Below are 27,416 nucleotides of genomic sequence, written 5' to 3' on the forward strand. Positions count from 1 at the left end.
CTGATCGCACACAGCTTGTTCCGCAAGGCTCATCACACACAGCTCACCCCACACAGTTCACCCCACGCAGCTCACCCCCTGGATGCCGCACACACCCGCTGCACCCACGGGTGCGGTGGGTAGGAAGCGGCACTGGCGGGGAGAACGGCAAACAGGAAACGGGCTCAGTGGAGCATCGCTCCGGAGCCACCAGGAACGGAGCCCAGGCTAAGAATAGCAGCAGAGCAGCCCCGGTGTCGGTCAGCGCTGTTTGGCTGGGGAGGAGCGCTCCCAGCGCCGGAGCCCCTCGGACACAGCCCCCACGCTCGCCGCAAGCTCCTGGGGGAGCTGCCGGGCAGCTGCAGAGCAGGACCTGCCATCCGGGAAGAGGAGCCCAGGAGGGGCTGCGGGTCGGGAGAAGAGCCGAGCAAACACTGCGAGGAACAAAAGCCACTCGGAGCTGAGGGCTGCGGTGCTCACCGATGCAGGATGGGGAAGGGGCATGGGCTCAGCCAACCCTCAACAATGAGGGGTCCAGGCCACCCTCCACGCCTGCTCCAGGGTGTGGGGGCTGCCTGTCCTTCCATGGGTAACGCACAGTGCTGGGGTGACCGGGGACCTCGACCCACCACCTGGTTGGGCTCCCAGGGACCCTTGGCAGCCAGATCTGCATTTCTGGGCAGTAGCATGGCCAAGGGGCCAAGGCTACCGTGAGGCCTCACTCCGCTGCCCACGATGAGCAGAGCCGCCATCCCAACGCCTGCTGATGGCGACGGGAAGCAGAGGCCCACGCACGGCTCCCGCTTCCTTACCGAGCCCTGCCGTGTCCCCAGCTCCGGCCCCGGTTGCCACCGTGCCAGGGAATGGCAGCAGAGGGTGGGAGACAGGCAGGATGAGGCAACCACAGCTCTCCCCACAGCCAGCTACTCACCGTGTGTGGGGCCAGCGAGGCAGAAGAGCCTCCCTCGCACCACCAGCCGGGAGCTGCGCCTTGAGAAGCCTCCACGGGGTGCTGGGCACCGCTGCCCTGTCCGTCCCGGGCTGGGGGATTTATGGGACCCGCGTCCACCGGGAAGGTGTCGGGGCTCTGGCTGCGCACACGCCGTCCTGGGCAGGACACCGGCCAATCTCCTCCCCGCGGGGGCCAGGCTCAGCCGGGATGGACCCACTTCGGTGCCTTATTGGCTTCTGTGGGCACGTGACCGCACTGAGAAACATCATAATTAAGCTACAAAACACTGCCCATAAACTAGCATTAGAAAGTGACAGCAGAGATAAGTGGGACCCCCACAGCAGATAACGTGCCAGGGGAGGGAGACCCCGCGGGGAGCTGGGGGGCACGGGTGGGCGGCGTGAGCGCTCCGGCACCCACAGCCACACTGATTTACTGCCCCGGTGGGAGGGAGGGGGCCATGGGCACGGGGCAGGACACATCCAGGAGGAGCATGAGCCCCCAGCACCCACCCAGCACCGAGACCTGCAGCCGGGGGGTCTCCACCACACGGGAGGGTGGGAGGGGGCTCCTCCCTGCACGGGGCTCAGTGCCTGAGGCCACCAGCACCCACAGCCAGCAGCCCCACGTGTGCCGAAATGATGCTGGGGCAAAGTGGGTCCCCCCGGGTGGAGGACGTGGCGGGGCAGTCAAGGCCCGGGCAGGGGAGGTGGGTTTGCTGCGCGGGTTCTCACACCACATTGCCACGTACAGCCCTGACCAGCGGGCACCGCGCCGGCTGCAGGGCTTGGATTCCCAGTCACCCTGAGACAACACGAGGGCAGCGAGGCCACACGCTGGGGTTGAGAGGCCACGAGTGACACCTCGTGTCCCACCAGAACAGGGACTTGCTCCCATCACCGGCCCCGCACTCTGCCCATCCATCACCGCAGCGCCTCCCCTGTGTCTGTGCACAGGGCTCACTCTGTGCCCTGTCCCATGGCCACGACAGCCCCGAGCCCCCGTGTGACACAGGGAGGGCTGTGCCATGGCTGTGCCCCAGCCAGGTGGTCGCACACGGCTGGACCCACCACCCTGGGCTCTGGGTCATGGAAGGTTCTTCCTCCCCCGGCACGGATGCAGCTCCAACGTGGTGTGACGGTGACAGGTTCTGTGGTGCACCCGCGCTGAGGGGGCTCCGGGAGCCACCGGTGCTGGGGGGCGAGGAGCAGCAGGCTGCACAGCCCCGCTTGTTTTTTCCTCACTCTGCAGCTGAAAAGAGGAGAAAAACTTATGAAAACAGAGCTCTGGAAGAAGCGCCAGGCCCGGAGCAGCTTCCGCCCTGATCCCCAGCAATTATCAGCCACATGCCAGATGTTCCGACACGATGCCAATGTCAGAGAAAATAAATCTGTGGCAGGTTCAAGGTCCCTGCCGGGCCGGCACGCAGTGCCTCACGGCTCAGCACCGCGTGAGGAGGGGATGGAGCTGCGGGGCGGCCACGGCCGCTTCCTCCCGCCCGCCATTGTTCCCCCGGGAAGCCCCAGCCTCACACCGGCCACTTGCTATTTTTGCAGCAAGGTGCTTTCAGGGGTGAATACGTCCCCGCTGGCCTTGGGCACTTTCCTTTGCACGAGCCCTTGCCAAGGCCGTGGCCCAGCGCCCGCAGCGGGCGCGCAGCCCCGGGTCAGGGCCAGCACTCGGGCCCCGGGGCAGCCCAGCGGGTCCCGGCCAGCAGCGGGAGATCGGATTTGGGGAGGGCAGGTTTGGGGAGGGCGGGTTTGGGGAGGCTGCTCCAGAGCAGCCATGCAGAGCCCAGGCAGAGCCAGGTCCTGGCAGGACGGGCACATGGGGCTCCAGCACCGCGGACATTCAGGCCGCTCTGCAGCGCGGGTGCCAACAGCGACATCAAGGCCCTTTGCAGCGGCAGCACCGACCTCGTGCCTGTGCTGCTGTTCTTCTTCCTCACCCTGTGCTGCGCTTGTGCTGGCACGTGGGCCCAGCAGTGCCCGTGGGGACCCTGGACACCCCCGCAGGACCGGCCAGCGCACACAGAACCCCACAGAACCCATACAGACAGCTGTACGCTGCCCCGGGGCTGCCTGGGGATGGGGAGAAGGTTCAGACTGGGGTGACAGTTTGGTGGCCACAGCACCCAGCAGGGAGAGACAGGGTGTCCCTGTGCTTCCAGTCACACAGGTCGCCAGGGACGTGCTGGGGAAGGGTTGACTGATGTCCAGGGACAAGGACAGGACCCAAAGTGCTGCCCTGTCACAGTCTTGCCCCAGCCAAGGGACCAGCACAGCCTCTGCTTCGTGCTCCTGCCGGCCCCGAGCACCAGCACAGCCCTCACCAAAGCCCCGGCTGCCAGCCCAGCGCCTGCCCTGCTCCATCTCCTCCCAGCTGGGCGGTGGGGCCAGCGTGGCCATAGTGGCGCTGGAGCCCGCGGAGCCCACAGAGCCGCACCACCCGCCACAGGCCGCAGCCGCGCTTTGGCTCCTCACTGGTGCGTAGCCTTGATGCTCAGCAAAGCAAATCTCCTTCTCGGATTTTATCTCCATCCACTCAGCTTATCGGCGGCGGGGCGGCCCTCCTGCCTGCGCCACGTTCCCGGAGCGTGCCTGCAGCAGGTGTGGTCAGCACTACTGTTTGCCAGATCGCGCTGCCTGCGCCGCCGCCTGCCCGCAGTCCCTGACTCCGGGGCCCGTGCCGATAACGTGCACGCGGCGAGGACTTTGGCGATAGCGTTCCCGATGACATTACCTTGTCCTCCGCATTCTTCCGATGCCACGCACGCCTGCGCTCGGGGGCGCGGGCAGGCCCGGCGCATGGCGCTGTGTGCAGATGGTGCGCAGGCAGCGCCGCGCGCGCTGGTGGTCTCCTCCCGGGGGAACTCATTGACATATCAGTCACATAGTTCTGCATAATTGGGACTTGGATGCAGCCTCTCTTTATGTCTCCTCTTGGCAGTTGCCAGCAACATGAAGCACTCCTGGGTCAAAATGACAGCCTTTTGTTTACTATTCCTGCTTATGTGCCTCATTTTCTTCAAGGATAAGAGCTCTTTATAGGAATCTTTATTGTGATGAGGTTAGCAGAGAGAGAGATTTCTCTCCAGCTTTCTCTCTCTCTTTCACAGCTGATTAGTGGGGTCGGCCCGCAGGGACAGCAACATGGAGCTCGAATCCAGCACCCGCCTCGTGGTCCCCCCGGCCACAAGCCACATCTGCTCGGGTGCTGTGCCACCCCTCCAGCACCACTTGGGGGCCACGGCCGTCCCACGGCACCGCTGGCCCCGGTCCTGGGGGCTGCACAGAGGGGATGACACCAGCCCGAGCAACGGCACCGAGGAACCCAACCGCCTCCAGGAGCTCGGGCAGGACTTACCAGGAGCACACACTCTCGAGCGTGCTGTCACTGTCCGGCCATGGCGGCCCAACCTTTGTCTGACCTCCGCAGTGATGATCAGCCCCGCCAAAAACACCGAGAGCAATTCTTGTACCTGCGCTGGGCAAACTGAGACGTGAGACTCACGCTGGCCCAGTGGAAAGAGACCCGCCAGTCTACTGCACGCAATGCACTGGTTTGCAGGTTTAAACTCCAGAAGGACAGAAACTGGGCAAGAGATGAGGAAAGAGTTGAGAGCAAACGGTGACAAGGTGGGGAGAAATTCAGGGAAGAGACGTGGCCTGTGCTGGACATCCATGAAGCCCTCCCGAGCCCAGCAGGACGCCCCAAGGGACCAGCCCAGCCGTGCGGTGACCCGGCCTCACCTGGCAGCCCCGGCCTGGCCGCTGGCCCTGGGGTGACACTCCTGGGAACAGCAAGTCTTGTCAAGAGGAGTGCAGCTTATCCTTGAAAGTTACTTTGTGAAGGTCAAGAGTGGGATTGTGACAGAGCAGCCTGACAAACGCATCTCCCAAAGTCCTTGGGCCCGATAATGTATGTCCCATGCAATGTTGACACTAGTGATCCACCAAAGATCAGGTTAACAAGTTTGACGTTAGTGACAGTGTGATTTGTTCAGCGCTGGCTCTGAATTCATAGAGCGGCTGGCCTTCGGTGATAAACTATTGCACCGCGCGCGCGAGGCTGTGGCAGTTGTCACCAGCTGGAGCACCGAGATGAAAAGGAAGCAGAGCTCTAATCAAAATACAGTGGTCAGCAGAGGTTGAGCTGAAAATTAAAATGTGCTGGTACTTTTCCCACTCCAGCGCGGCTCTCCAAGCAGCCCGCAGTGCCCGCGCCAGCAGAGGCTGCCCCGGCGCAGCTCCGGCGGCTCCTCGCGCCCGCACTGACGGTGGGGACCAACTGCCATCCCACGTGCACAGCGTGTCCTCTGCCCCCTCCCAGGGACCCCCCGCTGCTGACCTTCAGGCCTCCCCATGGGGAATAAATCCAGGGCGGCACCGTGTCAAAGCCACTCGAGCTGCACCACGGAGGAGAACTGCGGTGAATAAGAAACATTAACACAATAGAGAGGGCAGGAGCGCCGGGAGCGCTGCGCAGAGCGGGGCAGCGCGGCTCACGCGGGGACTGACGTGAGGATGCGATAAACCCTCTGGAAGGAGCGGGGGGCAGGTTCTGTGGTGGGGGAGCAGGTCCCCTGCACTCGGGCAGGGGCAGCGCGGCCGGGGGTCCATGGGGGCACCGGGGGAGATGGGGCAGGTTGGGGCCGGCAGCAGCGGGGGCAGCTGTGGGGCTGATGGGGAGCCCGGCACCTGGGAACAGGCTCTGCCCCCACAGAAGTGGCTTATTGTGATCCAGCAGCTCCGTGTTCAAACCCAGGAGCTCTGCCAGTGACAAAATCCTTCAGCTCAGGAGAAACACAGGGCGGGCGGCATGGCTGCGCGCCGGGAGGCAGGCACCTCACTGCTATTTCTTCGCCATAGTATCTCCCATTATAAAAACAAGCGTGGAAAAAATTCCTAAACACTCTTAAGGCACAAGAGCTTCTAAACATTAAGGAAGAATTTCCACTTCCATGAGTTTAGCAATGCAGAAAGTGCCAGCAGCCCCGCGCCAGGGAGCAGCGGCACAGGGCCGGCTGCTCACTTGGAGCCACTTTTGTGGCAGCACCGCGTGTCCCCGAGTGGGCTGAACGTGGCTCCCCGATAGGCACAGGTGGCTCCCCAATAGGCACGGACACGCAAATACGAAAAGTGCTCCTTAATCTTTTAACATGCGCCCACCTCAGTGACACTGGGGATTGTTAAACGCCTTCTTCAGTTTGTCTCCGAGCACGCTGGTCAAGGATTTCTGGCGTTTGCTTCTTCGGATTGTTCCTCCTGCCTGCAGCAGCTGTCACTGCACAGGTGCCACTGGTGCAAACCCCCTCCTGCTGCAGTGCGCGGGGACAGTGACCCACGCGAACCGCTGCGTGTCCTGGCCACCCACGGGCAGGACCAGAGCCCACACGAACCTTCGCTCTCGCGTTGCCTCCGCTCACGTCTCCGCTGCAGCTGCCCGGGCAGCGCACGTGCACCCACCCAAGCCCCCACAGCGCCCACGGCACCGAGGCCTCCCCAGACCCACGGGCAATTCCAGCCTGGCCGCAGGACAGTGACACACTGGGCAGCACCGCGGCTGCCACCCGGACCAGCGCTGGGCTCCGTCATCCCAGTGTCCGAGGGAGAGCGTGTAAGCAAAGAGCAGACGCCAGCGGTGCAGAACAATTCACATTTATTAGTTCATACAGCTAACACTCGCTAAACATGCGTTCAACACTTATTGGTCACATTTCCACAGGTAGTCAAGTCACAGAGCAGAGCAGCGGAGCAGGGGCAGGTCGGGCTGGCACGGACCCAGGCCGGTCCCACCGCGCCAGGGGCACCGGCTGTGCCACAGCACGCCCAGGACCCGGCAGAAACATTCATTTGGTCATAGCGTAGTGAGGGAAGGCAGCTCCCGAGAGGCGCGGGACAGCGCCCGTGTCCCCCGGCGCTGCGGGTGAGGGCGGCAGCAGCCAGACGCTCCCCCGCCCCGGCTCCGAGCGTGCCAACGTTCACCGTGTGTCATGCCGACGCAACATCCTGCTTCCCTGATTTACACAAGGGATCGTGGGAAAAATGAAGCGTTTTACCAGGAGAAACCATCACCTGGAACACCAGCTGAAGGACCCGACGGCCGGGACCAACCCACCCTGGAAACAGCCACCAAACCAGCGCTGGGCCCCGGCTGCGGACAGCGGGTTGGGACGGCCGTGGTGACACCGCCGCGGCACCGCGGTGCTGGCGCGAGCACAGCCCAGCGCCCCCCAGGGATCCAGCTGGGCTGGGGAGTCAAAACCATCACCCGCAGGCTGAAATGCTGCGGGGGAAACAGGAACCAACACACAGCCCAGGGGAAGGGAAACAGCTCCCGCCATCACACCCTGTGCAACAAACACTGGCAGCGTTTTGTTTTTCACACAATCCCTTTGAGATGATAAACAGGATGTCACACGAGGTAGTTTTGTTATGGAAATTGAGTCAATAATGTTATCAACTATTACAAGACATTTTATAAATTGAAAGAAAACAACAAATCACAAAAGGCTTTGTTAAGGTTGATCGTCATCTGGTTTCAATTTCTGTTTCTTTCTGCCCTTGGGGGCATTTCTTCCACCAACCCATATTGCTTCTTTCACAGACTTGTTAGAGCTCAGCTGCACAGAGGCTCTTTGCTTTTCCCAAGGGGTAGATGTGGCCTGGATTGGCCTCACCAGTTTTTTGCAGGGCTGGTTGAAACTCGGGTTTGCAGACGCGGGCGGGTGAGGCTGCGGGGAGGCGGCGTGAGCCCTGCCGGCCGCTGCCCGTGCCCGGTGCTGGCGCTGCCGGCGCCGGACGGGACCGTCCGGATGCTCCGGGCACCTGGAGCTGAACCAGCTGCACCCGCCGGCGCCCTCGCTGCAGCCTGACCGAGCCGCAGCCGCGTCAGCCCGCGCTCAGAGCTGCCCTGGCTGGAGTGAAGGCGCTCGACCATCAGAACAGAGCTCAGCCTTCAGCCGGCAAACCGCCCACAAGCCAAATCCAAATCTTTTCCCCCAAAATCTCCACGTGGGGGCTTTATTCAGCCTTCAATGGGCCCTCCAAGCAAGTCACGAAAGAAGCAACTGTTGCAAGATCAAAACAAGGGTTTCTCTGGGTCACTTTTTAAATACTTATCCCTGAGCTTCCGTGTATTGCAAACAACACACTGTGAACCCAGAGAAACACCACAGCTTGATACTGACACAGCCTATGTTTTACCCTCCATTTACACATCATCTACACTTAAAAATTAGTTTCATACTTAAACTAGTTCCCCAAGTTTCCCCCTTTCTCCTGCCCTTTATGTGGCAGGGATGATTGCCGCTTATTATCCTGAGAAATACAGAAATAACAACATTTTCACAGACACCAAGATTCATAGCTTCAAATCAAAACCAAGAAAGAACCAACGGTAAATAGCACATTCACAGGAGAATCTTTTTGTTTGCTTGTTTTTAAAAATGTAGTAAAGATAAAAGAAATTCAAGTTTTGTTTGTTTTTTCTCTTCAAAAAGGTTGGTTTGAAGGACAAGACTCAAAACCCCGCACCCGCGGTGGCTGCGGTTCTGTGCAGAGCCAAAGAGCAGAGGGGGACGGGCAGAGCGCGGCGCCCAGCGGGAGCTCCGGCCGCGGCGCGGGCGCCTGGGGACAGGGACACGGACCCGGCAGCGGGAGCCGCCCAGCCGAACCGAGCGCCTGGAGCCCGGTTCACGCGCCGGCCCGGCTCGCGGCAGCACCACAGCGCCGGGACACCGGGCATCACCGGGGCAGCATCTCGCCAGCGCTGGTTGCCCACAGCTGGCAATGGACTGACCGGTTTGCACTGACCACCCTGAAATGCTGTGTCGTCCCCCTTGGTCTTTGTGTGACGGGAAACAGCAAAAGCTCAGGATTTAGGAATTACAGAAAACTCCAGAGCTGCAGCCCGATGCCGCAGAGCAAGCAGCGCCCTGCTCAGCGCCGCGCGCGAGCAGACGTGAGGTGGGAAAGCCCATCACCACCGGCATTACTAACAATTAGAAAGCAGCTCATGCACATGCAGAACAGCCGGAGAGGCGGCTCCTGCTGCACCAACCGCGCCGTGCCCAGGGCCCCCATGTCCAGGTACCCGGCGCCTCCCAGCACCCCGAGGACAAGGACACAGAGCAGCCGCAAGGCTCAGCTCGCGGGACAAAGCCCGACCCAAAGGCAGCGTAACAAAACCCAGTCGCTTCCACAGAGCTCGTGCCGGGGTGCTGGGGTCCCCGCCGGGCTCCCCGCCGGCAGCAGCTCCTGCTGGGGCTGCGCTGGCGCCGCCTCGGCCGCGTCCCGCCCAGCACCAGCTCTTCAAATTTATGTCCCAAATCTCTGTTTGGATTAAAAGCAACTCTTCAGCTTCACATCTGCACAAATGCTATGAAGGAGAGGAGGGGGTCAGCCGGCCAATTTATCTTTCAAATCGGGGATAAAAATTGACTTGTCATGGCAGAAAATTCTACCAAAGACTATTATTGTTGATTGATTCCTCTATGACAGAAGGTCAGATAAGCAAGAGCAGATAGATACCAAAGATAATGAACTTCCCCCTACTAGCATTAAGCACAAATAAAATATGAGTCCCTGTAAACCGAATGTAACGTGAAGAATGGAGCAAAAATTCCAACCTTTCCAGGGTGTCCTTCAAACCAAATTCACAAATACATCTAGTGACTGACCTAACGTCTCTACGTCTCTAGCTACATTCCTACCTTCTCATAATACCTGAGTTTGCAATGCAACACATTCACTTTACCCTGTTTAAAAAATACAAGTCGTTAGAGGACTTGGTGCAGAAGATATTACGAACCACTGTCCCGTGAGCTGGATTCGGGTTCCTCACCGTCAGCTCAGGAAGGCTCTTCTACTCCCTAGACAAATGGGTTGTTAACGGACGCTGCTGTCAATCAACCTTTGTAAAATTTGCTTTATACAAGAGAAAGTAGAATGTTCTTGTCCATTCACCATCATAAATGAACTTAGGTTTTTTGTTGTTCTTGGTACAGCATTAGTCTTGGGAGTCTATTTTGGATAAACACTGAGTATCTAATAGATTATTTTTGTTGGGTATTTGGCAATAAGATGACCGCTTTTATGTACACTAATTAAAACAAACTCTTATTCATCAACAGATCATAATAATTCAGTAACTGTAGAATAAAATTACTCCTATTCAATTTGAACGATTCCTTGAGTGTATAAAACAGCAAGCCAGAAGATAACCCGTAATAAAAAGATCATATCAAGCTATTTGGAAATTAAACTTCAAAGCTGAGAAAGACTTTCTAACTTACAAACAGATACACTAAAATCTTCCCATTTACACTTGAGGTATAGGCTGTATGCAGAAGGCTTTCCTGAGAAATACGCGCTTGTCTCATTTCACAGTCAGAAAGTAAATGAGATTTACGGAACCACCTTTGGATTGAGAAGCTCCATCAAGCTGAGCCGCTGGGCCCAGCAGCGATACCCGTAACACCCTGGGAAATGACCCGCGCCGAGCAGCGGGTGGACGTGCAGCAAGGAGAAAGCGCCAAGCTGGAAGCGGCCGAGCGGGCCGGCGATGGCGCCGCGGGGCTCCGGCGGCCCCGGGACACGCGGCCCCGCTGCGGGGAAGGAAAGACGCCTTGGGGAGGGGGTTTCTCCTCCGAGCAGCGCTCACGGTGCCACGCGGCCGCCAGCGGGACGGGAGAAACTGCTCCCTCCTACCCTGAGGGAACAGAAGTCGTTTCCCCAGTTACTATTAAAACAGCATTCAAACATTTGTTGATGAACCTTCTTGCTACATAAACATCAGATTCATATCTAAGGACACGGGGAAGGAAACTCAGCCAGGGCGACGCAGCTGCCCAGGAGAGCGACCGAGCCTGCGAACGGTAACTCTTCATGAAGGAGACGAGCAGGAGAGCACCTCACCAACCTCCCCACGAGCAGGAAGCCTTGAGTTACTCAGGAGAACACCCAAGCCTAGATAAACACCGGCACTGAAGAGCTGCTCAAACAACTAACCAGTTGGCATTAAACCAGTCCTGTGTGCCGCACTGTGGTGTGGAGGCTGCGAGATGGAAAATCCAACACTTCCAACACCCAGGACAGAAGGACTGAGCAAGTACTGCACTCATACCACCTTTTCCTGGTAAGCAGGGATTCCACAAGCAGCAGAACAGCCCTGGCAGGATGTGACCAAGGACCATGCACATTCCCCGAGTCCAGCAGAGAAAGCCATGCTGGGGACACTGGAGTCCCCGCCACACTGGTCACATCCAACCACAGATGCGTCAGGTGTCCCCAGAAGGGGCTGCTCGCGGTTGCTGCAGCGCAGCAGCTCTGCAGTGCTCAGACACCACCCCGAGGAACGCACCAAGGGTCACTCCTGCCTCTTCACCAAGGAGGGTTTTCCTGCTTTTGTGAACCTAAAACTGACGTTAACTGATGAGAAATTACTTGCTGTTCTCTAGCACCAAGAGTACCTTTGTGATATCAGGAGCCTGCTGTGAACCTCAGCAAGGCAACTGCAGTGGAATGGAAAGGCGTGTGGTGACAGCGAGAGGCCGGCTGGTCGGGGGGCTGAGGCAGAGCCCCCCCAGTCCCGCTGGCACGAGGATGGTGACCCCCTCGCACCGCAATGCCGCTGGGGCAGGGAAACCGCCGGAGCTGCCGCCCGCCCCCGAGAATAAACAACGGGCTGCACAGTCCTTTCCCTCTCCACTCCCTGCCCTTTCAACGTTATTATTATATTTAAAGAAAAAAACCTTGGCACTTCTCTAACACTCACTTCTCCCAAATCATCCCTTTGGGATCCTAACAGCTCTGTCAATGCGGTGAGGCTGTTTGCTCTCTACGACAAATGCTTTTGGGTACAAATCATGGAAAGAGCAGTGCATGAACAGCATCTTCTCCTTGAGGTAGTCTTAGTCATCTCAGTCCCCAGCCCCCAAATACAAAAGAACTAACCCTAACAAACACTGTAACACTAAACATCTTCACATTTGTAAACCGCTGGAGAATGCATCTGCTGCATTCATACAGAACCATGTGCATTGTGTTGAAGATCATACATTCAACTCTGTCGTGAAATAAATATATAGGAAAAAGAGTAAAAAAACAAAAACAAACAAACAAGATTCTTGCTACAGTGGCAGGGCCGCCCGCCCGCCCTGGCGCCGCCGTCCGCCCGCTCCGCTCCGCGCCGGCCGGGCCCGCTCGCTCACTCTTTGCTCACGCTCGTCTTGCAGGAATGTAGAACGGCCTTAAAAAGGAGAGGCAGCTGCTCCAGGGGGACGTTCACCATCTTTCCTGCGAAGAAAGAAACAAAACAAACCCCAGAATTAGCAGCCACTCCTGAATCAGATTTCAGAGACACCTAAGCCGGCAACGCTGGAGATGGTTTTACCTTGAACCTCTCAGAGAAACAGTTAATCATCCTACTGCTCCATTAGACATTTGATATTCATTTGGACAAAAGCAAAATAAATGGCCAAAGTCAGATCAAAATGATTTCTCCACAATGGAGCAGTATTTATAGAAACCGGGAAAGACTGAATCCCGTCTCTCCTCAAACTCCCTTGTTGATCTCTATGAGTAAATGACGAGAGCTTCTCTGTGATTATTATCTAGTTTGTTACAACGGAGCAGGATGAAGCAAAAGGAGCCTTGACACAGGGGGGCAAGTATCTCCCTTTGCCATCACATTCAGGAACAACGTTTTAGTAACACTGGACCTTGAGGATCTTATTAGTGACACAACTGCACTGGAAAATTCACCTGCGGGTTTCAGAGGTCCAGACAAGCTGAAACCCGATGGTTACCCTGCAGAACCTTTAAAAGCAAATGTCATAACTTGCACGTGATCCCGGTGGGAAAAGAACTCAAAAAGTTACCTGCAATATATCGTATCTCTGGCAAACACATCATTAAATCCGGAAATCGGTTTGGCTGGTGTGGGTATTTGTACTCCGTGAAGTCCTGGCAAACGTACCAGTACCGCTTGTTCAGCTGCTCCAGCTGGGACGCGTTGGTCAGGCCCCTGATGTCTGAAAGCGAACACGATCAGAGTAAGGAAAACACGGCAAAAACACCCTGGACGGGCAGCAGACTCGCACTTATTGCTGTTCCTTCAGGAAAGACAAACCCATTGCTAAAGCTCTAAGCTGGGTCCCAGCACCCAGCTGGCAGATACCAAGCGCCGGTTCCCCTCGCGTGCACCAGCGCTGCCGCGTGTCCTCACACGTCTGGGCGCGGGATTCCCCTCCACGGGAGGCCGGGGAGAACAGCCGGGTCCTCAGCTGCTCGTCGGCGGAGCTCAGGGAGGTAACAGCTCCAGCAACCTCCAATCGCACCTGCCTGGTGTAAAGCAGCTGCGCGCAGGGTTTAATCTGCACAGCAGATCCTGCGTGACGCTTCCTCGGACAGAAACGTGTTCTTTTTAGCTGTAGCATCTTGGCTGAGGAAAGCACTCGACTCTGTAATTCAAGGTATCACCATATTTCTCCCTATCTGCTTATGAATTATGTCCTATGAGCTTTATATGAATTTATGAATTATGTCATATGAGCTTTTGTCAACTTCTTATTTTTACATTTAGCTTTGCCAATGCCAGGCAACACACGCAAAGGGAAAATGGACGTTTCCAAGCTGTGGAATTGGCGGGAGGTCCCGCTGCCGTGACCGGCAGAGCAGGATGGGGCCGGGAGGGTCCCCGGAGCTGCAAGGACGCTGCGCACCCTCCTGCCGGCTCCGCGCTCCGGGACCTGGCGGAAGAGCCATTCATCTGCTGCCCAAAGCTGCCTTTTAAAAATAATTCTCAGGTATTTCACATAAAAAATTGCAAACTTCAACTAAAAATAAAAGAAGACAGGAAGTTAATAGAAATACATTTTGGAAAACAATGGAGACAGCTCGAGAAGTGCATTATCCAGTGTCAGGAAACTGCCCAGGGAAGCAAACCGGATCCTCTGCCGGCACAGACTGACGCGTCAGCACTATCTCCCGCTGGAAACGGGGGGAGGACAGAGCCCGCAGCACATTTGTACAGACTGCAACTATCTTTCACCGTACAAAAGGCTTTGGGGACATTTATTTCCAAAATTACAGTGGAACACCACCCAGTAAGCATTTACAAGACCAAGAAATGTCCCACAAGGCCACAACCAGTGACGGGGAAAGGGGCTCCAGGAGAGGGGACAGAGACAAGAACCAGAGTGGGGACAAACCCATCTATTCCAAACTACCACCGCCCGCTGCGGCTGCTGCGAAACCACCGGCATCTTCTCACTGCTTTTAAAGTATCATGTAGTTAGTTGCCTAAACAGTTACCTAAAGCAATAATACTCTTAGATGACACATTTTTGCCTGATGAGAAGTTCATTAGCAGTGGGTAGGTCATCACTCAGCCAAACCTCACGCCGAAGGTTTCCCTGGACTCTCTGCTCTGTTCTAACTCGGGTCGGTACCGTTGGCACACATGGAAAGTGACACCCTGACTGTCCTTGGTGTCGGCGTTTAAAGGCAATAAAAGTTGGCTAAGCAGAGGGATTCATTCCCTTCCCGATCTCTCCATGTGGGTACACAAGTGTCCCCTCTGCGGGACGGTGAACGCACCAAGACAGGTCTTGGCTCCAGCCCCTGGGGGTCTCGGGCCCCCCATTGCTCAGCAGGAAGCAAAACCTGCTCGGGCTGTTTCAGAGAATCTCTCCAGTGGTTCTGACACCCTCTCTCCGTCGCCTCACCTTGATTGAGGAAGTTGATGGCTTTCATACACGCGTACTCCTCGTTGCTGACCTTCAGCTGGTTAAACTTGCGAAAGAGGTAGATCAACCGCTCCATCACCTCCATCCCCTCTTCACTGAACCTGGAGGACAGAGATCACACATCAACCTATACACGATGCGGTCCGTACAATAAAGGCAAGAAGCTTATTTTAATAACTTTGGAAATTTTAACATCTCAGAAGAGAATAAAAAAAGAAAAAAGGTCATTAAAACTGCTTGAAGAGTCTGCTGGCACCATTAAAGTACAGAGGAAGAAGGAAAATGACTTATAAACTTGATTGTTACAGATATTTCAGCAACAAAAACCCGAACGCCTCAGTGACTGTGAGGGATCCTCCGCTGGGATCGGGACCCACCAGCCGCACGTGTCCTGGAGCACCTGGCCAGGCACGGCTCGGTTTGCTCCGTTTGCTGCAACGAGCTGCACGTTTCTCCGGCGCCCCCGAGGGAAGGGGCGGCAGAGGCGGCGGCAGAGGGCACACGGAGCGCGGCTCCGCAGAGTCCCCGGACATCCTGCGGGTGCAGGACCACATTGTCCTGCCGGAGCGGTGGTGGCTGCTCCAGGAGCGCCGTCCCGCGCGAGCCGCGGAGCAGCCGCCGCAGCGCCCGTCGAGCTGCCGTGAGCGGCCCCCGCGCCCGGAGCCCCGGGAACACCCCGCGCAGCAGCAGCCCCGCTTTCAAAGGAACCGCATCTTGCAGAACTGCTCAGAAGTGGAACAGGAGTGTTGAGGGAAGCTGCAGCTGCGCTCCGGCATTGTGCAGCGTGAAGAATAAGAGCACAGCCAGAAAGCCATCTTTGAATAGAACAAAAATAGAACCTTTCTCACTGAACAACACCTTATTTTGGCATGTGTGTTTGTTTACTTCAAAGTTATTTGTAAAATGCATGGTGGAGTTCGACCTCAGAGAAGTGGAAACAAGCTATCTGAACTGCAGGTCACTTCTTCAAGAAAGTAATATTGTAAGTGATGAAAGCCTTGTCGGCTCATCTAAAGTTGTACGAGTTTTTTTGCTCTCAAGTTGACATAAAAAAATCTTGCAGGTGCAAGATTGCAAAGCTCAAGAAGTTAATGAGCACAAAGACCACTCAGTCGTCTGTTGGGTTTAATTGTTTTTAGAGCATGCACATTTTTACCAGCCACTCATCACTTCATAAATCCAGGAGAGCTCTTCTCTCATTCCTGCAGTTGAACTGTCTTACTTTTCCGCGCATACTTTCCTCCCCCTTTCAAACAAAGCTGTTCTGTTTTTCACAGCCCTATTTCTCCTCGAGGGCTGACTCCTCCGCACACTCTTCCTCGCAGTTTACACCGGGCGAGTTTCTGGCTGGGAGTTATCGCGATCGGCCGGGAGGAGGGGGAAGGGAAGCGCTATCAGGAGCGCGGGGGGAGGTCAGGAATCTATTCATTTCATATTCATCTCCAGAAAAACAGCACAACAAAAGAAAACATTTGATCTAGCTAACAGAACATTGAGCCTGTTGTTAGAAGTGATTAAAGCGCAGGGGCTGGGGAGCTCATCCTGTGCCTTCATTCGTCACCCACCCAAGCGTTTGCATTGCTCCCATCATTTCACAAAATAAGAACAGAAATTAACGCCAGAGTGCCACACCGTTCGGCTGTGAGACCTAACGAGCTGCCGTTTGCCGTGACTGCTGATCGACGGCGGCGCCCTCCAAAGGAACAGGGGTCATGAGGACACCCCCGAACCCGAAGGGGCGCGGGGGGAGCTGATCCCGGGAGCAGCCGCTGCCGCTCGGCCGCGCTGCCCAGGACCCCCCAGACCCCCACCCTGCAGCTCCCATGAACGGCTCTGCTGGTGTGCGTGTCCCATGTTACTAATGACAATTAATGACATTTGAAAAGCAAAATCAGAAGAGACCACAGAAACATTCCGCTCCCCAGAACGCCTGTTTCCTCCATGTGCACAGATCTCCTCTGAAGGACTTTCGAGGCGACCAGCTCTGAATTGCCGGTTTCTGAAGGGCAAGGATTCCTCCTTTGTCTTGTTTTCTTACCTCTCGCTTGTATTTATCGCAAACCCAAAATGAAACAAACACTTCTCTTTTGAGGCTCTGACCAGGATAGCAGGAACAAAAGGATGGCTGAATGCAGGAACAAGTGTTATTGTGGTTTTCTATGACCCTCACGGCTCCTCGCAGAGCAGCCCCAGATGCAGGATGAATGGCTGAGCAGAACGGCGCCGCGGAGGAACCTGCCCCAGGAAATGAGACACCTGGGGCCACCCAGCGCCCGGCTGCTCCGCTGGCAGAACAGACGCACAAAGGCACCTCCAGGAACCCTCAGGCACCGCCACGGCCGAGGACCATGGCGCAATTTTAGATCTCTGCTCGGACACTTGGATCCCCAGTGACTCTTGTGACATGGCCAAGCCCAGCAAAGGCGGATGGCAAAAGGGAGCGTGGGCAGCAGGTTCTGTAAATCCTACCTGTTCTGCTGTAATATTGTGAGACTGTGAGTCTGCTACCAAAAGGAGGCACCAAGACTACAAAACAAAACACCAGAACCAAAAAACAACACCCTGACCAAAATGATAAATGACAGGCAGGCTCCTCAGAGCATCAGATAGCACGCGCTATGGAAAAAACAAGAGCTAAGTTGCAACATCTTCAAATTCATGTAATCAAAACAACGAAATAGCAATTAATAACGAGCACTTTGATAACACAGACAACCAGCTTTGCGAACAACCTTTCCACTGCCCCAAAGGTTTATAAATAAGACCTTCTATTCTGTATCTCAGGGTTACCCAAAGCGTTGGGTAGTTTTACTCTCCCCATAGAAAGGGCGCTACAGCACCACAGCACCGTGCACCTGCCCCTGAGGAACGCGCTTTTCATTCAACGCTGGCTAAACCACGGTGCGCTTCCTAAGCCTGGAACAACCACCTCCTAAAAGCAGAAAAGGAAAGCGGCAGCAGGTGCGTGACCCATCGCAGGAAGGCGGTTGGTTGGTCACAGGCCAGAAACACGCGTGCGACCGCCATCCTCCCGACGGCTCCTCTGTCCCCAGGTCCCATTAACGTCTCACCTGTGCAGCTCGTCGTCAGAGGGAGAGTACTTGGAGGTGACGTCCGCGAGGTCACCAAAGATCTGCTTGCTGTACACAGTCAGCGAGGAGAGCAGGATCAGCTCCTGCCAGGTGGAGCTGAGCAGGCAGGTATAGTCCTTGATGGAGAGTTCACAGAAGAACGGCAGCTTCTTGATCCAAGCAATCTGCCTGAAAAGCAATTCATCCGCCAGACGACACAACAACGCAAACAGCTCTGCCTGAGTCACTTTGTACCTGCAGGCACAGTTAATACGAAGGCATAAAAACAATTAACAACATTGAATGACATCATCTGACGAGGCACTTGAAAAGCAAGGCAAACGCCACGGAAATTCGTGTTCAAGTGCCCGATGTGCTGCTGCCCAGTGTCACCTGGGAGTGGGAGCTGCGAGGGGAGCCCCCCGGGTCACCCACCCAGCCAGGAGCACCCCGAGGGCACCCACCCGACCAGCTTCTCCCAGGGACGCGCTCCCCGTGCTCACGGGGCCGTGAACACCCCCAGCCGTCCCCTCGCCACCAGCAGCCCCCGCGGCAGACCCTGCAGAGCCGGAGCGAGGGGCCGGGCAGGGCCGGGGGTCAGGGCAGCCCCTGGCGCTCTCACCCGTCCTCGATGAGCATTGGCGTGCCCAGCGGCTCCACGTCCTCCGCCGACACCAGCTGATTGATCAGACTGTGCGACTGGGGGTCCAGGCTGCGCGTCTGGGGGGGCATCAGAGCCGAGTGCGCAGAATAGCTAAAAAGGTGCGGGAGGTACTGATAGTGCGTGGACACCGGCGTCCCGATATACTGATCCCTGAGTGCGGCGAATCCGTTCAGCTCCACAGACCTACTGGAAAAGGAAAAGCTTTTCAATATACTCCAAAAATTCCACCCAATTCATCAAAACGTTGCACTCAGCTCCATCAGAAATGTTAATGAAAATAGGAAGGAACAAACAGAATGGAAAATGCCTTTGTATTTAAACCCTATGCTGGAAATAATTGAGAGCGTGCAGACCAGACGCCTCACACTCACCTCACGTTGAGCCTGGCTCAGCACTAGTTCCACTTAACGGAGGTCAGAACTAACTGCACAAAGCATCTCCAGCCCAGCTTCCTCAGAGGGCCAGAACTCAGGACTCTGAATTAAGTATTTACACAGCCAGGGAACACAAATATCTCCCAGCTTAAAACACAACTGAAAGCAGAGGGAATGCAAGTCTGAGATTTTCGCCATGTTCATAATCAAAGGCTGCAACTGACTTTTACGTAACACTGTCAACTGGCAACCTAAATGGGGACATTTGATTTCAAAATCTGAGCACAGTGCAGAAAAAGAGCTTATGCAGAATGAGCAGTGAGAAGTAATCAAGTTCCCATCACCAGCAGAAAAAAATACTAATACAAGATACATATTTTAAATATAATTTGAACTCAACGTTGCCTCCTTTTTCGTTTGCTCATGAGCATCCCCCTCGCAGTTCACCGCCTTTCAAGCCAGCGACTGATCTGTTCGAACATTCTCAGCCACAGGGCTCTGCAGGATGCTCGGTTCACATAAAGATGCACTCGCTGGGTGCTTTTCCTACACTGACCCACCGTACCAACCCACGGAAAGACGGCCAAGGTCGCTGTCATACAAGACTCTTCCAGGGGTCATTCCCACCTTGAAGACGGAGTGGAAACGGGCGAAGGCTGGTTGCTCTCAGAAACTCCATTTCCAGGGGAACTATGGTCACTGTCGCCGTTGTTGCTCCATGACATGTTTGCCTCTCCCTCAAATTCTTGCCCAGACATAATTCTCTCAATCTCTTCCTCTGATATCTGTCAAATACAGGATGATCACGGTTACTTCAGCTGAGAACAGAAACAGGGCAGAACCTCTGTACGTGAACACCGTGCAGCGACATCCCGAGCCGGAACCGCCCGCAGCAGGAGAAAGGCTTGGCCATTCCTGCAGATCTCACGCCTTCCCTTTGCATTTAACAACATCCACGAGAAATTCTATTTACAGCTAATCGCGGCAACCTCCAGTGCCTGCGGTACAATTCAAGTGACGATAACACAGTAGGTGGGAAAGGACACATGAAAAGACGATGTCAAATACACACAGCGATGAGCCGTAAATCAGCCACTGCCACGCAGTGAAAAACCTGGGAGTAACTGAGGCCAGTTCAGCGGGAACATCACTCAGCCCTCGGCTGAAGAAAAGGCAGACGGAGGGTGGGCTGAGCTCTGCTTTGATAGAGCAACTGAGCGAGGTGAGGTGACGTATATAAATATAGTCAGGAAAATGTAATCAAGCACCTAATACGTAAAACAACTATTAGCCAGTAACAGACAGGAAACTAAAATGGACCAAAAAAATGAGAAGAGATGGAGTTCACTGAAGTATAAAGTTTCAAGAAAGAGCTGCGTATGCTCCTGGAGAAAAGTTGCATCAGTAGTGGGGATAACACAACATGACAATTTCTGGGCTTTTTGTCTTTAATTCTGTGTATGACCCTTAGTGAGGCTGGCACAAAAACCACACAGACCTCGAGTTCGTGTGCTGCAAGAAAGTGCAGTGAACTCTGAACATCATTTCCAAGGGCTAAACATTGTCTAGATGGTTTATTCCAGTCTTGCAAAATGGTCAGAAAAACGTGGTTGGCTCCCCCAGGTACAGAATCCGAAGAGCGCAACAGCTGAATATTCTCACCCCAGGAAATGGAGCTCTTGGCATCACCGATGGTCCAACAGGAGTCCCAGGTGAGCCAGGGCCCGTTAAGCCAGCGAAAGGGCTGGTTTACTACAGCCACGCTGCTCAGGGAGGCAGCAAAAACTGTGACCTGCCCAGAAATTAAACGTTTGCTCTTCCTTGACAGACTCACAGAAGCTTTGAGAATCACTAACGAATGCTGTTATAAATACGATGTCTGCAAACAGCACAGAATGTCCTGTCGTTACTAAGACACGTCTCTGACGTGAGCCGGGCTCTGTGGTGCTGACCACGCTCGGCTGCCCCGCTCAGCGTCGGCTCGGCCCTGCAGAGCGCAGGGACCCGCTGCCGGGCTGCCCTGGGCTTCTGGAACGGGGCGAGCAGCGTCCTCAGGGCACAGAGCCACAGAAATGCCTTCAGTGCTCTTTCTGTTTTATTAAAATAAATAGTAAACTTTTAAAAGACCGCTTTTCCAGAAGCGAGCTGGAAACGGCCATCATTTCTCAGGCGTGCGGTACAAGCTGTTGTGCTGAATTACCTTGCGCTTTACAAGACATCTCCAGACAAGCTGCACCATCAATCAGCGAGACATTTACTGGGTGCCCCGTTTGCAACAACTGAAGGAATTGCAGCCGGCAGCCCGGGAGATTTACTGGGAGCTGCGGAGGGACAGACGTCCTTGTGCGGCTCAGGAAGGACAGAGCACCGTGACGCCGCAGCCCGGTGTCACACAGGTACCGCGGGACTGCGCCAGGTCCCCTCGGGGACCAGCAAGCCCTGAGCTTTACTTACACGCCTCCCATTCACGAGGTGTGTTCCTAACGCTGCGCGGAGCCAAAGCCCTGCTGTGCCACGGGAGGCCAGAACGGCTCGGCAGGGCGAGACAGGCTCCGCCAAACTGATCTCACCCCCACCCCACAACGAGCCCACCACCCCAACGTGTGTGTGTGTGTGTGTGTGTGTGCGCGCGCCAAGGCCACGGCCAAGGCCGCGACAGCTGAAGGGAGCCGCGGAGAAGCAGCCATGCTCACCTGGACAGGTCCAATGCTTTTGTTTCTGCCTCCTGGCATGCCATCCTCTCTGATTGCTGAAAGACAACAACGGGCCTCGTGAGGAACGCTACTGTTCAGTATGCCAGAAAGCCATGAGAAGGTATACGCTATTTTCAAAAACACCTTTACATCTGGAAAGATCCATTTTGTTCATCAAGCTGTTTACACAGAAACCTCCGGTGCTTTCCAGGGCACTGGGAGCTCACGGAGCACACACCACGATCCTCACCCAAAGGGCATAAACACACCCGCGGGGCTACAAGCATTACTCAGGGAGTTTGATTTCTTCCTGTGACTGACAATGAGGGAATAGCCATCCTTTAGCACCATGAATTCCAGGACAATTTGGGAGATGGCACATGGAAAGCCACCTGTGATTTAAAATTCAAGTTACTAGACTGGACTACACAGTTTCATTTCAGAAGAGCAGCTCAGTTTCTCACCACAGCAGCTGCACTTTTAAGGCTCTATAAACAACTTCCAGGGAGCTCCAGCGAAGCCCAATTAAGGAGATTATCCTTTTAAGGCTGATTCTCCACCTTCCGCTTTTCTCTTTACCGGCAGAGCAGCTCTGCAGAAAACGGCATCCGAGGGCTCCGCTGCTCCCTCCCCTCCCGGGCCGGGTCCCCCTTTATCAGGTCCCAATCTCTTTCCCACCGCGACCCGGCCAGACTTGGCAGGAGCCTCGTCCCAGCTGTGCGGTGACCTTGCTGCTGCCGCCGGCCTCCCCTGCGCGGCACCGGGGCTGCAGGGGCCCTCCGGGGCACAAAACGGCACAAAACCGAAGGAAAGAAATATTCTGCAGCAGAAAAGCCACTTCGCTGCTCCACTTCAGATACCCTCAGCAAAACCCACCCGTCTGCCCCAGCGCTGCGCTCAGGGTCACGCAGGCGGGTTCAGCCCCGGCAGCCGCAGCGCGGCCGAGCTGCGCGCACCCGCCCGGGAACGGCGGCTGCTGACACCGACCCGGCTCGGCCGGCGGCGCGAACCCCGCGCGGAACCGGCCCGGGGCGGGGGCGGCTCAGCCCGCACCGTGCGGCACCGCGGCGGGAGGGACTGCGCACCGCGGCCGCCAGGGGGCGCTGCGCACCCGCGCCTGAGCCGCGCGCGCCGCTGCCGGCACCGGGGGCACCGGGCGGGCAGGCGGGCACCGGGCGGGCAGGCGGGCACCGGGCGGGCAGGCGGGAACCGGGCGGCAGCTCCGCACCGGGCGGGCAGGCGGGCACCGGGCGGGCAGGCGGGGACCGGGCGGCAGCTCCGCACCGGGCGGCAGCTCCGCAGCGGGCGGCAGCTCCGCAGCGGGCGGGCAGGCGGGCGGGCAGGCGGGCACCGGGCGGCAGCTCTGCAGCAGGCGGACAGGCGGGCACCGGGCGGCAGCTCTGCAGCGGGCGGACAGGCGGGCACCGGGCGGCAGCTCCGCAGCGGGCGGACAGGCGGGCACCGGGCGGCAGCTCTGCAGCGGGCGGCTCCCGGCGCTGCCGCCCCGCCGGGCTGAGCCGAGCGCACAGAGCTCAGCAATGTCCCTGCGCCCCTGTGACAAACCCACCGCAGGCACCGAGCAGGTCCCAGCGCCCCCGCCCCCCGCAGCCCCGCTGCCCGGGCGGGGATGAGCGGCACACACCGGCCTCCTCCAGCCAGGCCAGCTCCACAAGGCACTTCCTATCCAAAGCTGCCCGCAGATAAGCTGCCCAGCTCAGCCCCAGATGCATTTTCTAAGGAAGATCCTGGTGGATTGCAGGAAATTTATGGGAGTTTTAGTGCTTTTGACAGGCGGCTTTCACATGAATGATGATGCTAAAGGCATCGATAGCTGCATTTAAAAACCATGAGATGGCACCTGGGTTTGGTGGCAGGAAAGGGCCCCTCCCGCTGTCCCCCCAAGCACCCCTGTGCCACAGCAGCATCTGCTGCTGCTCAGGCTCCTGGCTGTTGCCATTACACCAAGAAATCTCTGCTTGTAATGAGTGGCAACATTTCCAGAGATTCACAAGTCAGGATGCAAGGACAGATCCGTCAGGAAGGGAAAACTGTTATTTTTCCTGAAAAAAAGCCATCACAGTGATCAGTTCTCCAAATATTTACACGTGCTTTCAATTCATACAGGTTCTCCCTCCAATACAACAAAATAGTTCAGCAAGATTTTTTTTTATCCATGCATAAATGTGCTGAAGTTTTACTTTTTTAGGAGCAGAATTTCACAAATTTTCACAAATTCACAATTTTAGGGGCAGAACTGCACTAGGAAACGGCAGCTGAGCAGGGGGCGCCTGCGCTGCTGACACTGGCCCAGCCTGCTCGTCCACCAGGGAAAATCCCACTTCTCTTTACCTTTCCGGTTCATCCCCATCTGGAGGCATTTGAGCAGGCGGCAGTACTGGCATCTGTTGCGCTGTTTGCGTGACATGACGCAGTTCTTGTCCCGACTGCATCTGTAAACCCGCTTGTTGCAGATGCTGCGTTTGAAGAAGCCCTTGCAGCCCTCGCAGGAGATGATCCCATAGTGCAGCCCCGTCGCTCTGTCCCCGCAGATCAGGCAGGTTCGCTGATCCACCCGCTCATCTGGAGGAGAAGAAGAAAGGCTTGCGGTCAACAAAACGTCCTCACCGAGCGATCAGAAACTCTCCTGCGGGGATGGGGAAAGTCTCGGTGCCCGTGCCTGCCCGGACAGGCGTCTGCAGAGCAGAGCGCGGCACAAACCTGGAGGGGAAGAAGGGTCTGACGTGCCCTACGCCAACCACACAGACCAGGGGCTGCAGGTACACAAACGGTGCCTGGCACACACCAACGAACGTGAGATACCATCCAACCTCGCGTATTCCGGGGGGCAAGCAGAGGGACCCACTCGCCTCCTTCACCTCCTTGCTTCCTCCTGCAGCGCCAGCAAAAGCCTCAAGGCACAAGTCACCACCCAGACCCCAGTGAATGACGTTATTATTATAGAAATGATGGCACAGTTAAGCCGCAATGATGTGATTTTCCTGGTCCTTTTCCAGATCTTTGGAAGGCCTTAAGATGGCTAAAATGCAAATTGAAGGACTCCCAGCAACAGGAGCTGTCATATCGAATTCAGTATCTTAAGACTCTAACGTCACCTGTGAGGCCGAGCAGGGACGATGCACAGCTCAGAGAGAACCTGTGAGCAGGGAGGGACCTCTGGAGCAGGCAGGGATCCGCAGGGATCCGCAGGGATCAGCAGGGATCCACAGAGTGGGCAGGGATCCCCATAGACATGAATATCAAAGGGAAAGGAAAATTGAAGGATGGCTAAAGAGGCCCAGGTAGTTAACAACCCAGATGGATCCTCGTTATCTTGGAGCATGTGCAGAGGGAGGCCTGACCCTTGCTTCATATCAGAGCTCGGCTACACTGGAAATAATACCAGCAAGTTGCACCAGCAGCTTTTCCTGCAGCAGATGTTTAGCACGGCCAAACAGCTTAACCCCTCACCCGCCAGGCCAATCTGCCTTCCCCGCCCCAGGGGTTTAACCCATTACCATCCCCATGTTGCAAACAGCGCTGGCTTTGAAGATGGGCACCATTCCAGTGCCTTCAGGGTGCACACAAACCTGCAGGACTAGCTCACCCTGGCCAAGGACGGCAGAGGCACCGAGGAACTGAAAGGACACGGCTCTGGTCTGGAGCAACAGGGCTCCAGGAACCACACTTCTGGTTTTCACTGTCACGCATTTCCCTGGGGTGCTGGTTAAAACATTACTGCTGGTATTTCTCGGCATGAAGGTGCAACCATGCCGCCTCCAATGGGCAAATTCAAGAGAGATAAAGCACCTGACGTGATTGCTCTAAAGAAGAGCCCGGCTGGAGCAGGGAGGGAGGAAGAAGCCGGCGCAGCGCTGGGAGCAGCAGGGCTGTGAAACCAGCCAGGCCCCAGGGCAGCGCCGGCTCGTGAGGACGAGCTGGTTCAGACTCACCCCAGCACCACAAGGCCAGGCCTGGCTTTCCTCACTCAGCTCCGACCAGGGAGCTCTCCCAGATAAAGCTGGTTTTACCTGCGGGGCGGCTGGAGCCGCAGGCCGTGGAAGTCACAGTGAAGTCCTCTCCAATCTTGATAAAGCCCAAGCAACCTGACAAACCAGCGAGTAGCTTCTTACTACTGGAGAGCACGTAAACCCAATAGAAATAAGCGAGCCAAATGTATCAGAAATGAAACCAACTTTCAGTTACACAAGTCAAATAAAAATCTAAACCAGCTGCTCTTATTCATGGGCAGTTTCCTCCACAGTTTAAACCCAGTAAAAACCATAAACAATTCATCTTAATCTTTAAAAGTTTTGCTAACACACAGCAGGCGAATTTGCACTTTTATGCAAGTTTCACTGCCATTGTTATAAAACCTTAAAATAAAGAGATGAATGAAGGAAACGTAAACTTTAACTAAAGAAACATCTGTGGTGTCATCACCTCACTAAAACATTCCCAGTTTTACAGGACAGACGACCTCAGGTATGTGCTTAACACAGCCCCCCAGGAACGCTGGCACAGAGCGGGAGCTATCGGAGCATCTCGCCGAAGGGAGGCAGCTAAACATGACTTTGTAGTCCCCAATTGCATAATCTCTACCCTCAGCGATCTGATAAGCGCGGAGCGGGAGTCGGGGGATTAGCCTGCGACACAAGAGTCCTCTATCTGCAAGGCCCAGCTCAGCCCCGGCTTAACTCCCGGCCCTCCCCCTGCTCCCACAGCAGCGCCATAAACCGCGGGGACCCCGGGGTCGGCAGCAGCGGCCGCGCTCGCCCGGGCACTCGGAGCCCGAAACCGCCGGCTCGCGCACCCGGCGAGAGGCAGAGGGGCCGCGGGGCGGCGGCGGCGCCCAGGCCGGGGTCCGCGGGGCCGGGGCTCCCCCCTCACCCCGGGATGGACATGAGGCTCATTGCCAGGCGCTGCGGTTTTGTTGTGGGAAGAAAAGGCCCATGCCTGGCGAACATGGGAGGAGGGACGACTAAAGAGAGGAGAATCAGGATCCTTCTCTCGCCGTCCCATCTCCCGCGAGCAGGGGGGCAGCGAGGGGGTGCGAATGGCCCCACGGGCACAATCGCCGCACACACCTCCCTGTTCATTGGGTGCATATTTCCAGATCCAAACCCGCCGCAGCCCAGCGGCACACGGCGAACAAAGACACGGACCCCCGGGACTGGAGGTGGAAGTGCCCACGTACCCCACAAACTGCTGCTCAAACAAAATGGGTAGATAAAAAATAATTACCTACACAAAGCCGTAGAGTTTCAGGGGTTTAAAACCACGGTGCAGGCCCCACGTCCAAGCCAGGTTTGCTAGATCTGCTGTTTTTCACCCTACTTAACGCAAGCGCCTTGTGCAGGCGACCGCGGGGCACAGCCAGCGAACTCTGCGGAAATGGTGAAACACGGGCACATTTCAAGCAGTTTTACGCTGGGGGTGCTCCGAACTCCCTTAACCTTGACATTTCACTCGAATATCACAACACAAAGTATAGCAATTTTAAAGCAAGTAGCCCCCCCCGGCTCTGTTACCTCTCGTCTCACCGATTCCTCTGCTTTCAAAAGCCACACACAACAACGTAGGTTAAGAAACAAAGCAGTCGGTAAGTTTTTCCAAATACCTTGCACGTGTTTTATTTCGGAGGGAGCGAGCTGAGGAAGCTCCCCCACCTCAGTTTTCCTGATGGGTCCTACATTTAACCGACTCGTACTCGGGATATTCTGGCTTTGTTCTCCCAGCCCATTGTAGCGGGGGCCACTAAATCAAACAGTTGCTGCTACGACAAAAGCACTCACAAAAATCTCAACCTCATCTTGAACCCTGAAGATTTTTATGGCTACTCCCTCGCTCACCCCTCCCCGAAGCCACATTAAAGGACGTATTGTTTTCAAAGGTCATGGTAGGTTTCATAGCACATTTTAATACAATGTAAA

General features: G+C 56.0%; 1 protein-coding gene across 4 annotated transcripts in view; it reads right to left on the minus strand.

Moving 5' to 3' along the window:
- Positions 1-6,581: 6,581 nt before the first annotated feature.
- The window catches only part of NR6A1 (nuclear receptor subfamily 6 group A member 1), a 67,860-nt gene continuing 47,025 nt past the window's right edge, over positions 6,582-27,416 (minus strand). For 2 of the 4 annotated variants that reach the window (XM_082067943.1, XM_082067941.1), the window contains 8 exons: positions 23,836-24,066; positions 21,487-21,542; positions 19,421-19,578; positions 18,378-18,605; positions 17,756-18,010; positions 14,664-14,785; positions 12,816-12,968; positions 6,582-12,231 (listed from right to left, as the gene is read on the minus strand). In XM_082067943.1, coding sequence (XP_081924069.1) covers positions 12,143-12,231; positions 12,816-12,968; positions 14,664-14,785; positions 17,756-18,010; positions 18,378-18,605; positions 19,421-19,578; positions 21,487-21,542; positions 23,836-24,066 — 1,292 coding nt within the window. In that variant the 3' untranslated portion in view covers positions 6,582-12,142. The remainder of the gene's footprint in view (positions 12,232-12,815; positions 12,969-14,663; positions 14,786-17,755; positions 18,011-18,377; positions 18,606-19,420; positions 19,579-21,486; positions 21,543-23,835; positions 24,067-27,416) is intronic. The other 2 variants (XM_082067942.1, XM_082067944.1) reach the window with 1 other exon arrangement.

This window comes from Streptopelia decaocto (assembly GCF_964273445.1).
Source record: "Streptopelia decaocto genome assembly, chromosome: 17".
NCBI lineage: Eukaryota > Metazoa > Chordata > Aves > Columbiformes > Columbidae > Streptopelia > Streptopelia decaocto.